This window comes from Narcine bancroftii, chromosome 7, assembly GCF_036971445.1.
Source record: "Narcine bancroftii isolate sNarBan1 chromosome 7, sNarBan1.hap1, whole genome shotgun sequence".
Classification (NCBI taxonomy): domain Eukaryota; kingdom Metazoa; phylum Chordata; class Chondrichthyes; order Torpediniformes; family Narcinidae; genus Narcine; species Narcine bancroftii.
Genome location: NC_091475.1, coordinates 212,906,582 through 212,921,444, shown reverse-complemented (window position 1 = coordinate 212,921,444; position 14,863 = coordinate 212,906,582). Strand labels below are relative to the sequence as shown.

Below are 14,863 nucleotides of genomic sequence, written 5' to 3'. Positions count from 1 at the left end.
TGTAGGAGGTATCCTGGAGCAGCTGGTCAACGGGAGTTGGAAACCACTTGCCTTTTTCAGTCGGCAGTTGAGGCCCCTGGAGCAGAAATATAATGTGTTTGACCAAGAAGTCTTGGCCCTTTACCTTGCCATCTGCCATTTCTGGTACTTCCTGGAAGGGAGGGATTTCATTGTTTTCATGGACCACAAGCCTCTGACATTCACCTTTGCTAACAAGTCACAACTATGGTCCACAAGACAACAGAGGCATCTCTCCTACATCTCGGAAAACACCACTACCATCAGGTACATTGCAGGCAATGTTAATCTCGTGGCAGATGCCCTCTCCTGTACGTCCATTCAACTGATCAGCTCTTTGGCTCCTGGGATCAACTACACCGCTCTGGCAGCAGCACAGCTACAGGATGCTGAGATTCTACCCAACTGTGCTGCCATTTCGGTGCTCAAACTAGAGGATGAGGTTTGGATCTTCTAGGGCTACGCTTCTCTGTGACGTATCCATCAGACAGCCAAGACCCATCTACCGGTGGTTTGGAGGCATCGTGTGTACGATGTCGTTCTTGGCTTAGCACACCCATCCATATGTCGCTCACGGCCTGCGTAAACTGCCAGACCGTCAAGATTTAGAGGCATGTTAAAGCCCCACTCCAGTTGTTTCCCCTGACAGACTGACAGGCATTTTAACCACTTGCACGTTGACATTGTTGGTGCCCTGCCGATCTCCATAGGCACCACATACTTGTTCACCATGGTTGACAGGTTTACCAGATGGCCAGAGGCAGTACCACTCTCACACGTATCCACGAGGTCCAGGGCCCTCATTGCTAATTGGATAGCCCGTTTCAGGCTGCCAAAAGACTTAACCGGACAGGGGGTGGGTGGCACAGTTCACCTCAACACAATGGTCAGTGCTATCCCAGCTCCTTGGCACTTGATAAGGTTGTGCCACAGCCTACCATCTGCAGTCCAATGCCCTCGTTGAGAGGTTTCACCACCAACTGAAAACTACCCTGATGGCTCAACTCAATGGGCCTAATTGGACTGACAAATTGCCATGGGTGCTACTGGGAATCTACATGGTGCCAAAAGATCTGACCTCGACTTCCACCGAACTTGTGTATGGAGTCCCACTTACAGTCCCAGGTGAATTCTTACCACCGGCCCAAGGACAGGAAGAATCATCCACAGCTCTTCTGATGTGACTTTGGGAGAAAGTTGGTACTCTGATGCCTGTGCCAACCTCACACCATAGTCTAACTGCCTCCTATGTCCCAAAGGAGCTCCAGGACTGCCAGTACATGTTTGTGGGCAAGGGGGCGGATTGAACTCCACTTCAGTGGCCATATGAGGATTCTTTCAGTGCTCCTGACACAATGGACACGACATTGGAGGCAGAGAAAAAGCATTCACCATTGACTACCACAAGCCGGCACATATCGACCTGGAATGGCATGAGCTGGTAGCATGTCCATAGCGGAGAGGTCGCCCGCCTAAACAAAAGAACTTTATACAACAAATGGACTCATTACTTCCTGACACTGGTTCTGGTGGGGGGGGTGGAGGGGGGTTGCGGGCTGCGCCAATCCGCAATCAACTGGGTCACAGAAGCGTAGGCTCGCGCGGGGCTAAGAGCCCCAAAACACTGGGAGCATTGCCAGGCCTCCAATGGTTCCAGGGGCAGCAAACTATCATGGGGGGGGTTTATGCTTATAACGTCATGTGAGAGTTTCAGTAAAATCAGTTAAACTGACTCACACAGTCTTTGTTTCCTACAATATTTTTTTTTGATTATTTATGTGATCATTATGTACTGAAAATGAATCTCAGGGCTGTGTGTAATGCCATTTCAAATTTTTAAATTTAAATTTTAAATTTAGCACAGTAACAAGCTCTTCCGGCCCACGAGCCCGTGCTGTCCAATTACACCTAATTAACCTACAACCCCCACACATTTTTGGAAGGTGGGAGGAAACCTATTCAGACACAGAGAGAATGTACAAACTCCTTACAGACAGCATGGGATCTGATGTACTTTGAACTGTGTATTATGTGTTTTTGAGCAAGCACTAAGATCAGGAGAGACGCTGTTTCATTGGGTTGTTGTGTTCAATCAGACTATCATAAACTTGAAAAGTAGGTGAGGCTTGTTGCAACTTTACAGGGCACTGTTGAGGCAGCCCCTGGAGTATTGTGTGAATCTCCATATTGAAGACATGAGTGGTGACGTGGATCCATTCTAATTCGCCTATCATAGCCATGGATGTGATCTCACTAGCTCTACAGCAGTGGTTTTCAAACTGCCTCACAAACTCACATTCAATTTAATCAATCCCTATGCCATAAGTAAATCAGAAAAACCTACAGACACCAGCACTATGCCAGAAGCGCCCTGCGATCAGTAAGGGATTGCTAAAGGTGGTTTGTGAGTGGGAAAGGATCCAATTGTTACTGAAATGTTATGCTTGATAAAAGTTATCACTGGCCCATTTCCTTTGGAGTTCTGAAACCGTGCACATAACAAGTCAATGAGGGACGATTAAAACAGTGGTTATACAACAAATGGACTCATTACTTCCTGACACTGGTTCTGGTGGGGGGGTGGAGGGGGGTTGCGGGCTGCGGGCTGCACCAATCCGCAAGCCAACTGGGTCACAGAAGTGCAGGCTCGCGCGAGGCTAAAAGCCCCAAAACACTGGGAGCATTGCCAGGCCTCCAATGGTTCCAGGGGCAGCAAACTATCATGGGGGGGGGGGGGTTTACGCTTATAAGGTCATGTGGGAGTTTCAGTAAAATCAGTTAAACTGACTCACACAGACTACCGTCTTTCTTTCCTACAATTTTTTTTTGATTATTTTCGTTATACTCACAAACCATCTTAAGCAATCCCTTACTAATCTCAGAGCACCTATGGCACAGGTATTGATTAAAGTGGAATGTGAATTTGGAGGGGCAGTTTGAAAACCACTGCTCAACAGAAAGCCCTGGAACACCTGGACAGCAAAGATGCATAGATCAGGATGGTCTTTAATAACTACAGTTCAGCCTTTAATACCATCATCCTTGATCAGCAAACTCCAAGACCTGGGACTCAACACCCCACTGTGTAATTGGATCATGGATTTCCTCACCTCCAGACCACAATCAGCGAACATTAGTAAGAACTTCTCCTCCACAACCTCTATCAGTCCGGAGCACCACAGACTGTGTTCTTAGCCACCTGTATTACACACTTTACTCCTATGACTGCGTGGTTCAGTATGACAACAACAACATCTACAAATTCGTTGATGATACCACAATAGCGGGTTGTATAAAAAGGAGCAATGAGTCAGCGTACAGGAGGGAGACTGAAAACCTGGCCGAATGGTGCACCAACAACAACCTCGCACCCAATGTCACCAAAACCAAGGAGCTGATTGTTGACTTCAGAAAGGGAAAACCAGAGGTGTACGATCCAGTGATCACTGGGGGATCAGAGATGGAGAGGATGAGCAAATTTAAGTCCTTGGGAGTCACTATCTCAAAGGATCTTTCCTGGAGCTAACACATTAATGGCATCATGAAGAAAGCATGTCAGCGCCTCTACTTCCTCAGGAATTTTCAGAGATTTGGTATAACATCAGAAACCCTGACAAATTTCTACAGATGTGTGGTGGCCTGCTGTATCACCCTCTGGTATGAGGGCACCAATACCCCCTGAGCATAACCTCTGCAAAAGGTAGTGGACACAGCCCAGGACATCACAGCCAAAATCCTCCTCACCATCAAGAGCATCTACAAGGAACGCTGCCGTCAAAGAGCAGCAGCAAATCAAGGATCCATACTACCAAGCACACACACTGTTCTCACTGCTACATCAGGCAAGAGGTATCGGTGCCACAAGACTCGTACCACCAGGTTCAGGAACAGCCGCTCCCCCTCCACCATCAGACTCCTCAACGACAAACTCAATCAGGGTCTCATTTAAGGACTCTGACTTGGGCACTTCATTGTTTTTTCCCCCTCTCTGTTGTTTACATTTCTTTATTTGTTTTCATGTGTACATTGGTTACAGTTTTCTTTGCAATGCCAACAAGTGGTAATTCTGCCTCACCCACAGGAAAAGAATCTCAGGGTTGAACGTGATGACATGTAGGATTTGGGAAATGCAAAAGGAGAGATGACAAGGAACTGTAGTAATAATATAATTGACAATTAGTATGAAATTAGATGGGTTAACACTTGACAATCCTTCCAAACACAAAAGTGATGTGGGCGGCACGGTGGGCATAGCGGTTAGTGCAACGTCTTTACAGCGCCAACTATCAGGATGGGGTTAGAATCCCGCACTGTCTGTAAGGAGTTTGTACATTCTCATCACGTCTGCATGGGTTTTCTCTGGAGGTTCTGGTTTCCTCCCATGATTCGAAACGTATCGGGTGTAGGTTAATTGGGTGTAAATTGGGTGGAATGGACTTGTGGGCTGCATTAGCCTGTTACCATGCTGTGTGTCTAAACCTAAAAAAACAAACATCAAATCACTAAGTATATGTATTGTATATATTGAAAGTTTATTGGTTTTGGAGGGGGGTGGGAAGGGGGGAGGAAATGCCACTGTGTATAAGAGGGAAATGTTTGTATGTATTTTGGTTGATATAGTTCACAGTTTGAAAAATAAAGTCATTAAAAAAAAAAAAATCACTAAATATACTGGACCACAATTTTTTTCAAAAGGTTTGCTTCCTGAAAAAAAAATTGGGGATTACGATCGACAACTGCAAGCTGAACACAAAGATAATTTCAGATTTCAGTATCTGGTTGGAAGTTGGAGAAACATTAAATTAACTTTTATTGAATTTAGCCTGTTTATTCACATAATGGTACTGACACATTGCGTTAGTTCAACTGGCCTAAAAATGTTTTGCCGCTGATTTTCATTCTTACTCAGTATCTGATGCCTCTCATGTCAGTGTCCAAGAATAGTCGGCCAGCATTGATGGATTCCAGTTGCCCTGATACCACTTTTCCATGGTCGCGACGTCCTGGTGAAACCTTTCACCGTGTTCATCACTGACTGCACCAAGATCAGCAGGGACGTTGTCCAAGTGCAAATGCCGAAAATGTATTTTGAATTACATGCTGTAACTTCATGGTTTTGTACGCTTGAAGCATGTTAAAAATGTCAGGAAGTCACAAAAATAGCTTCCATCTAAAAAAGGGCAAGTGATGGGAACATTTTAAGGTAATTTTCATGGTCAGTAAACCCAAAATTCATAAAACATCCCCAAAAGTGTTCAGGTATTCCTCAAAAATATTTCTGAATGAACCACACGCACAAGTAAAATTAGATTGTTTTTGTTCAGTACCAAATGATCTTACCCTGTAACTCTGTGTTTTACTTGCTGTGCCTATGCATGGGATGTCTAGCTGGGCTGCTCACTAAACAAATTGCCTCACTACTTCTTGGTGCATGCATCACGAAACTTGAACTTTTCAAGTTCATCTCAACCTGTAAAGAACTCTGGGATGTCACAAGCCATTAAAAAAAAAAATCAATAAACTGGATGCAAGTTCATTCCTTTTCTCATCCAATCCAGTATATGAAACTCCTGTGAATAATTGTCATTGGGGTCCCTATCCACCCTCCCCACCCCTCCCCTGGGGAAACCACAGCACATTTAAGAGCCTTGTTTTTCGTTTCAACTTATGTAACAAGGAGATTTTTAATGATTTTTATGTAGTCAGCCAGAGAGAAGTATGGAAGAAATTAGAACTTGACTACTTCCCAGGGAAGGGGGTCGTAGCTGGAAAAGGTTGAGAATGTCTGAGTTAGATCTCTTTGCTTAAGATTGTGCCTTTCTTGTGAAGCAGCTGACAAATAAAAGTAGATCGTTCATACCCTCAGTTTTGGACCATAATTACAGTCCAACTCTGATTATCCGAAATTGGATTCTCTGAAATCCACAGAGAAAAAATCCAATTTTTTTACAAAAATTCAGATAAATGAAGATATCCAAAACAAATCAGAAATCCTCATTTATCCAAAAATTTTTTGGAGCTGAACTGGCCAAGGACTTTGGGCTCCCAGTGGCGGCAGCAGCGGACCGCAGGCTATCAGGCAGGAGTGGGACCTTGGTGGGGAGGTGTCGGTGATCAGCGGGGCCAGCATTATTTTAAAAAGTGAGAATTAAACATTATTTTAATGCTTCAAAAGCCTTACCTTGTTGCTTGTTGGTGTTTAAACAATGATACAAGTGATTTGCTGTTGCTACTTGGCTGCTTTTAAAAAATTGACCAGTTCTCCAAAAAAATCATTTATCCGAAATAGGCCCGGTCCCAACCATTTCGGATAATTGTATTAGACTGAAAGGGAAAATATCCTTGAGTATCTGCTCCAATCGATTAGTATCAAGTGGACAGTTGTTGGCAAGGTTACATTTTAGGAGGAGGGAGAGGGATTCCCAAAAGGGAAAGGATCATTGTCTTTTCAAAGTCAAAACTTAAATACTTCAACAAATCATTTCAAATCCGTAGCATTGGAGGAGACAGCTAAATCAAGAATTATTCCGCATGGAGAAACACAACAGCACTGCATTGGACCTGACCTAATTCTCTGCCCATTTGTGTTGGTAATCAATAATTGCCACAGGCACTTCAGGCAAACATTTCAAAATGATCAATACCCCATCTAATAATACACTGCCCAAAAATACTAACTTATTCTACAATGTCAAAAGCAATGAACAAAACATACAGCGTGCAAAGATGCAAATTTCAAAATATGAATCTCACAGAAAAGTTGAGCTATTTGCCTAATTCACTAAACAAAATAGAGGTCACTCGTCAATTGACCCCAGATCATCTTTCAGCTCATCAAATCTTGCAGAGGTAGGACAAGAGGGCACAACTTCAGGATTGAAGGGCTCTTAGATCAGAGATCTGGAGGCATTTCTTCATGTGGTGAATTTGTTGCCACAGGTGGTTGTGGAGGCCAGGTCATTGGGTGTACTTTAGACAGAGATCGATAGGTTCTTAATTAGCCATGGAATCAAAAGTTATGGTGAGAAGGTCTGGCAGTGGGAAAATAGTTCTGTTCATGGTTAAATGGTGAGGCAGACTTAATGGGCTGAATGGCCTATTTCTGGTCCTAACGTCTTATGGTTTTATTTAGTCACCATGCTGTATCATCTCTGATTCATATCTTACTACCTGATTTGCTTCAGAAAACCTTAATAAAACTGCTTGTTTAAAAACCTACCCATCACAGGTTTGAAATGTTCCATTTACCTTGAGCCTCAATAGATGTGCTGTTTTCAGGTTGTATAAAATCGTTATTCCTGGATAACGTGATACTAATTTAAGTACATCCCCCCCCCCCCCCCCACTGCATCTAACAATGTGGGTCCTAAAACAATTCTAATCCAACTATTAAATCTCTTAAAGGTTACACCATGAGGATGTCTGATGGAGTAAAACAATTGTTGGCAATAAATTATATATCTTTTTATTGGTCAAGAGTGTAAAGGTGAGATCAAAACAAAAATCTTCCTCTAAAACCATGGCACATTTCAGCACAGAAACAGGCCCCTTCGGCCCTTCTAGTCTGAGCTAAACTATTTTTTTTTGCCGAGTCCCACTGATCTTCACCCAGTCCATAGTCCTCCATACCCCTCCCATCCATGGACCTCTCCAAATTCTTCTTAAATGTTAAAATTGAGCCCACATTCACCACTTCAGCTGGCAGCTCATTCCTCACTCCCACCCCTTTCTGTGTGAAGAAGTTCCCCCTAAACTTTTCCCCTTTCACTCTTAACCCATGTCCTCTGGTTTGTATCTCACCTCCCCTCAGTGGAAAAAGCCGACCTACATTTACTCTGTCCCCCTCATAAATTTAAATACCTTGATCAAATCTCCCCTCATTCTTCTACGCTCCAGGGAATAAAGTCCTAACCTGTTTACCCTTTCCCTCTAACTCAGTTCTTGAAGTTTGGGCAACATCCTTGTAAATCTTCTCTCCATTCCTTCTATCTTATTGATATCTTTCCTGTCGTTTGGTGACAAAACTGCACACAAACCTCCAAATTTGGCCTCACCAATGTCTTATACAACTTTACCATAACATCCCAACTCCTAGACCCAATCTTTGATTTATGAAGGTCAATGTGCTTTCTACTCTGTTCAAGGAGCATCAACCAACAAAAAAGGCAAAATCTTGTGAGCTACTCGTAGCTCTCGACACCCTCGCATTTCAGAACAGGCACGTCAAAATATGCAAAGGTTCCTCAAAGGCTGGATTGAGTAAAAACAGGAGGAGAATCAGGACAAGGAGAGTGTGGGGAGGTGGAAGGAGAATGGAGAGAGCAAAAATTATGGAACAAAATGGAAAAAGCGGAAAACAAGAGCAAGGAAATCAAATTGGCAGGCAAAGGGGAGAATCACAAGCTCAAGTTCCAGGTGAAACTTATATTTGCTCTATTTTCATCTTGCAAGAATGATCCCTTGCCAGCCAGGCACAATAGTAAAAGCATCACATCATTAAATGTTCTGTAAACAAAGGGGACCCACAGACTCTGGAATCTGAAGCCAAACACACTTTGCTGGAGGAACTCAACGGGTCGAGCAGTGTTTGTGGGGGGAAAAAAATAGTCAACTCTTCAAGCTGAAGCAGGGCCCACTGAGCTCCTCCAGGTTATGTTAGGTTCCTTAAGCCAATGTGAGTTGTTTGTCAATTTAAAAGTTGGACTGTGCAGTGATCACAGTGAAACAAAGATCATCAGTTAGTTCATCTGGCTATGAACTTATGAACTTTATACATTCCTTTCCAGGTCAGGTTGATGGGGTAGTAAAAGAGGCTTAAAGCGTGCTGGCCTCCATCAATCAAGGGTTGTGAGGTAATTTATAAAACTCTGGTTAGAACACACTGGGAATATTGTACTCAGTTCTGGTCATATCATTACAGGAATGATGTGGAGAAGAGGTGGAGGAGATTGACCAGGATGTTGCATAAATTGGAGAATAGGTCTTATGAAGATTGACAGAGCTGGGTCTTTTCTCTTTGGAATGAGGAAGGATGAAAGGTGACTTAATAGTGGTCTACAAGATTATGGGAGGCATAGATTGGGTGGACAGCCAACACCTTTTTCCCTGGGCAACAGTAGCAAACATCAGAGGACATATGCACAGGGTGAAGGGAAGAAAGTTTAGGCGAGACTTCAGGGGCAAGTGGTTTCTTTTTTTGTATATATAGACACAGAATGAGATGGGTGTCTGGAATGCATTGACAAGGGTGATGGCAGAGGCTGTAGAATTGGGACATTTATAAGACTCTTAGACAGCCACATGGATATAAGAAAAATAGAGGGTTTGGCTATGAGGAAGGGAAGGGTTAGATTGTTGGGGGTTTGTCTAGATCAAAACAACCATGTACTGTGCTATAATGTTAGCAAAGATATTGATTTCAACCTCAGAGTCAGATTTGTATGATCTACTGAGCAGTTGGAATTGTAATCACCGCTGCAGTCAGCTATTTCCAGGAATGGTAGAAAATGAAAAATAGAGCAATACCAAAGGATTTTCATTTAAGATTAACGTTAAACTGGATCTATTATGAGGCAAATACTGCAGAAATAAATGTCCACATTTCTAGCTTTCAGATAGTTTTTTTTCTTGTGAGAACATCCCCTCTTATCAAAAGAACCAAATAATTGTAAGATCTAACCTGTGAAAACACAGCTTTTTCAGATCCTCCATGTAAAGTGCAAAAATTTCATTCCGAGGGTCCTGCCGTAATGGGCTGACATCACACAAGTTCTCATTCCATGAGTTTTGCCAGGGCTCCAAGTTTTCTACAATGCAGTGTAGGATTTTTTTGTCATGAGGAGCACCAATCTGAGCTCCATTTTGCCAATAAACCTGTGAAACAGGAGCACAAGTAATTTTCCATTTCAAGTTAGAACGTTGAGGGAATGTTGCTGTTTGTATAAGTAACTCTATCCTCATCAGCTGTTTGCAAAGTAGACAAGATCCATATTCTCACATTCGGACCTCTGATGAAATAGAATTTCTCTTCCATCTGCTGAACTGTTCTTGACAATCTCAGTAATTTCTGGATTATCAGTATATTTTTTTTTTAAGGATAAACTATCACTTAAAAAAAAAACACTTTTCATGCTATGTTTTGTTCATTCCAGAAATTTCTAGATTGCACAATCATACTGTCCAATTCCAGGTTGCAGGTCATGTCTAGCTTGCATCTTTTTTTGGCTAGCAGAGGGTGGCACAGTTAGTGTAGCAGTCAGCGCAACATGGTTATAGTGTCAGCGACCCAGGATCGAATCCCACACTGTCTGGAAGGAGTTTGTACGTTCTCCGTGTCTGCGAGGGTTTCCTCCCACTGTTCAAAACAAATGGCATTGAACAGCACAGGCTTGTGGCCAAAATGGCCAGTTACCATGCTGTATGTCTAAATTTAATTATTTTTAAAATGTAGACATGCAGCATGGTTACAGGCCATTTCAACCCATGAGTACGTGCTGCTCAATTTACATCCAATCAACCTGCACCCCATACAGTACATTTCAAACGTTGGGACGAAAACCGGAGCAATATTTTACCTACCGGATTTCCTCAAGTTTTCAAAAGAAAGTACAAGAAAGTTAGACATCTACATGTGGATTATGATCATACAAGTCCAAGTAACTAATGTTTCCAAAAGCCATGCATGACAGATTTAGTGTCAACTTCATTTTCTTTAGAGTTCAATGAAAAGTGCTGTTTTTGTCAGAATGTAGTGACGTGAATACTTCAGGTTTCCAAGCACAGGAAAAATCCCCATTATCTGGTATTCATTCAACTGGAAACTCAAAAAATAAAAAATAAAAAAAATTTAAAAAAATCAAGGGAATAAATAAATATTTCTTTAGAAAATAAATAGAATAATAAAGTTTCAAATAAAAGTTTTAAGTTGTTGAAGTAAATGTGTTTGAATAAAATGGCAGCACCCGGGATGGAGAACTGGCCGATGCTGTTCACCACTGGGGTAAAGCTTCTCCCTACCTGGTGTGTTTATATTTATTAGTATATTATGAAGTATATTAGTAAGGCTTTATCTGTAAACTTGGGAGCGGGGGGGGGGGGGGGGGGGGCTAATTATGACAGCGTCACAGTTAGCACAACGCTATTACAGCGCCAGTGACCAGAGTTCAAATTTCAATTTTGTAAATTGCAGGAATTATTTGATTAAAGTGAACTTTTCATAATTAAAGACTACAAAACTCTTTTTTTTCCCAAATTACTTTACATTTTGCACTGCCTTTTGTCTTTTAAGCTGTGTATTCTTAATACAGGTGTATTAGTTAGACATTGCAACTACGAGTATCAGTCAACGGAAAATTCGCATTTCCGACATCCATGATCCTGTAGGTGCCAGATAATGGGAATTTTACTGAATGACCACACCAGTCAAAACCAATTGTAGTCTTCAGATTAGGCAAGGTTAATAGATTGGAATAAATCCATTGATTAAATTCTAAACTGATGCATTCTTGTTTTCATTCCCATAGACTGAGAAGAGTGCAATTAGACCATAACAATTGTATGCGTACAAATATAGATCCTAAATATTTCAGTAAGAGAACTTTGAATTTGTACATTTGATGGAAAACTAAATTGGGCATGTAGCCTATTACTAAAAAGTCTTTGTAGGCCTAGAAAGCATTAGAACTTTGACAAAAAAAGTCCTGAAAATTAAAAGATGCTCAAAAAAAATCTAAAATTTTTTTACGCCATGGCATTTATTTGATGTGAATTTTTCTCCCACTTTAGCAGGTTGTGAGGTGGGATGTAATCACGAGAAGGCTCGCCAAGCAGTTAGACTTTGTGAGATATTTGAGATTCGGTATGTTACTGAAGACTCTCATAAACTTCTACGGGTGGACCATGGAGAACATTCCGGCTGGTTGCATCGCTGCCCGGTATGGAGGTGCCAACTCTCAGGACAAGAATGAACTCCAGAGGGTCATTAACTCAGCCTGCGACATCACAGGCACCAGACTTCACTCCATCGAGGATATCTACGTTGGGCATGGTCTTAAAAAAACAGCCTCTATCCTGAAAAACTGCCCCTCCCCCCACCCCCAGGCCACGCCCTCTTCACTTTGCTACCATCGGGAAAAAGGTCCAGGAGCCTGAAGACGAGCCCTCAGCAGCACAAGGATGGCTTCCTCCCCTCCGCCATCAGATTCCTGAATGATCAGTGAACGAAAGACACTTTGACTTTTCATGCACTATTTTTAGAAGGTGGTTTATATAAATGTTTACATTATGACGCTGCGGTAAAACAACACATTTTGTGACTTGTTCAAGACAATAAATTCTAATTCTGAATGGTAGAGATAGTGTAGAGTAGTAGGGAACTGTTCATCCCGTCCAGGGAGTATACCAAGTGCATCGTACCTGATAACTCATTTTCAGAAGGAATATAAAACCACATCATCCTATTTTTACCAGAAGTACAGAGAGTTAGATAAGACTCTTGTGGGTCACGGAGTTAAGGGTTAAAGGGACAAGGCTGGAAAGGGGTACTGATGGTAATGATCAGCCATGATCTAAAATGGCGGTGCTGGCCCGACGGACCAAATGGCCTACTCCAGCTCCTATTGTCTATTGTTTACCACTGAAGCAGGTTCTGAATTTCAAATGTTACATTTCTGTACTTTCAGACAAAGGTGTTTCAAAATTAAGGCACAGAGCCCATCACAAATCGATCAGCCATGTAGCACACTATACCTTATATCCATTGTCCTGTTTGGGGTTATGTGACGCAGTAATCATCACACCGGCTGCCACGTGAAGCTGTCTAACAGCATAGGGCTGCAAGGGAAGGAATCAATGCAGTTAACATTTAATAGGTGGTTTTGCTAATTTACCAAATGTATTCGGGAAAATCAAAATTTAAAAAACACTGCAATACTGAAAAAACAAAATGCTGGACTCAGAAACACAATAAATGCTCCAGAAGTGAAAACAAGTTAGTTTCAAAGAATGCTCCAAGAATAACACGGGAAATGACAGGCCAGTGAGCCTGACATCAGTAGTGGGCAAGTTACTGGAAAGTATTCTAAGAGACTGGATATACAAGTAAAAACACAGTGCTGGAAAAACTCAGCAGGTCAAACAGTGCACTTTATGTAGCAAAGATAAAAAAAAATACATAAGCACCGTTTCAGACTTGAGTCCCTTCCATCAAGGTGTGGAAAAATGTAAACAGACGTCTGAATAAAAAGGTAAAGGAGGAGATGTGGGGAGGAACGGTAACAAAGGCAGGAGGTAAAAGGTGGAGAAGGGAGGGAGGGCACCTGCAGTAAGCAGTGGAGGGAGGGTGGCTCGATGAGAGGGAAGTGGGTGGAGAGCTGAGGGAAAGAAGACAGAGGAAAGGGAAGGGAGGGAGAAAAGAGAGCAGATTAGCAGAAACCGGAGAAGTTGATATTAATGCCATATTAATCTGGAAAATTAGGTGTTGTTCCTCCAATTTACCAGTGATCTTAGTGGGATAGTGCACAAGGTCATACAAGTATGGGAGTGGGGCGCAGGACTGGAATGATTGGCCACTGGGAGGTTTCTGTCACTGGTGCAGACATAGTGAAGGTGCTCAGCAAAGTGATCACCCCACCAGATTCTGCATCCAACATATTAACCTCTGAAATTTCTGGCACCCAACAGGATCCCACCACCAGGTACATCATCTCCTCTTTTCCCCTCTCAATCTTCCATAGGGACTGCTCCCTCTGTGATTCCCTCGTGAACTCATCCCTCCTTACCAATTCCATCCCCCACACTTTCTCATGGCCGCAGGAGGTGCCACACTTGTGCCCACACCTCCACCCTCTTTATCAGTATATTAGTAAGGCTTTATCTGTAAGCGTAGCAGTCAGCGCAATGCTGTTACACTGCCATCCACTGGGGTTCGAATTTAAAGGAAGCTGCGCTGAGGGCCTGACCGGTACACTTGCGTGGAGGGGAGTTTATCTTTATTAGTAAGGCTTTGTCTGTAAACTTGGGGAACGGCACGGTTAGTGTAGCAGCTAGCACAACGCTATTACAAGGGTAGCAACTAGGGTTCGAATTATCAGTATTAGATATATAAAGGACACAATCTGACCTGATGAGTTTCTTCAACATTGTGTTTTTACTTCAACCACGGTGTCTGCAGAGTTTTGTGTTTTACATCGGATATACAAGTATTTGGATTGATAAAATTGATTGGGGATAGTCAACATGGCTTTGTGCGTGATGGTTAACCAATCTTTTTTTTGGAAAATTTTATTTATCACATGTATCAATACCAAACAATTATTCAATTATCTTTGGCTTGGCTTCGCGGACGAAGATTTATGGAGGGGGTAAAAAGTCCACGTCAGCTGCAGGCTCGTTTGTGGCTGACAAGTCCGATGCGGGACAGGCAGACACGGTTGCAGCGGTTGCAGGGGAAAATTGGTTGGTTGGGGTTGGGTGTTGGGTTTTTCCTCCTTTGCCTTTTGTCAGTGAGGTGGGCTCTGCAATATTATTCATAATATTGTGGGATCAGGTGTTAAGTACATCTTGGGTATGATAGCACCACTGGAATGAAATATATCCAAAATTTTTAATTTTTTCCCCAAAACTCCCCTCCCCAAGAAAGAAAAGACAGAAAAAGAAAAAAAGAAAAGGAAAGAAAAGACCAAGACTATCTGTTAATCACTAATCATATTCTCTTGATATTGATTGAGAGGAGTGGATGATGTGGATGGGCTTTTATTAACAAATTCCATATATGGTTCCCAAATCTTATAAAAATTGACAATCTGATTCCTTAAATTACAAGCAATTTTTTCTAATGGTATACAAT

General features: G+C 42.3%; 1 protein-coding gene across 3 annotated transcripts in view; it reads right to left on the bottom strand.

Annotated features, from left to right (window-relative positions):
• pgm2l1 (phosphoglucomutase 2-like 1) overlaps window positions 1-14,863 on the bottom strand; it is a 129,573-nt gene that overhangs the window by 76,582 nt on the left and 38,128 nt on the right. For all 3 annotated transcript variants that reach the window (XM_069892238.1, XM_069892239.1, XM_069892240.1), the window contains 2 exons: window positions 12,766-12,849; window positions 9,698-9,891 (listed from right to left, as the gene is read on the bottom strand). In XM_069892238.1, coding sequence (XP_069748339.1) covers window positions 9,698-9,891; window positions 12,766-12,849 — 278 coding nt within the window. The remainder of the gene's footprint in view (window positions 1-9,697; window positions 9,892-12,765; window positions 12,850-14,863) is intronic.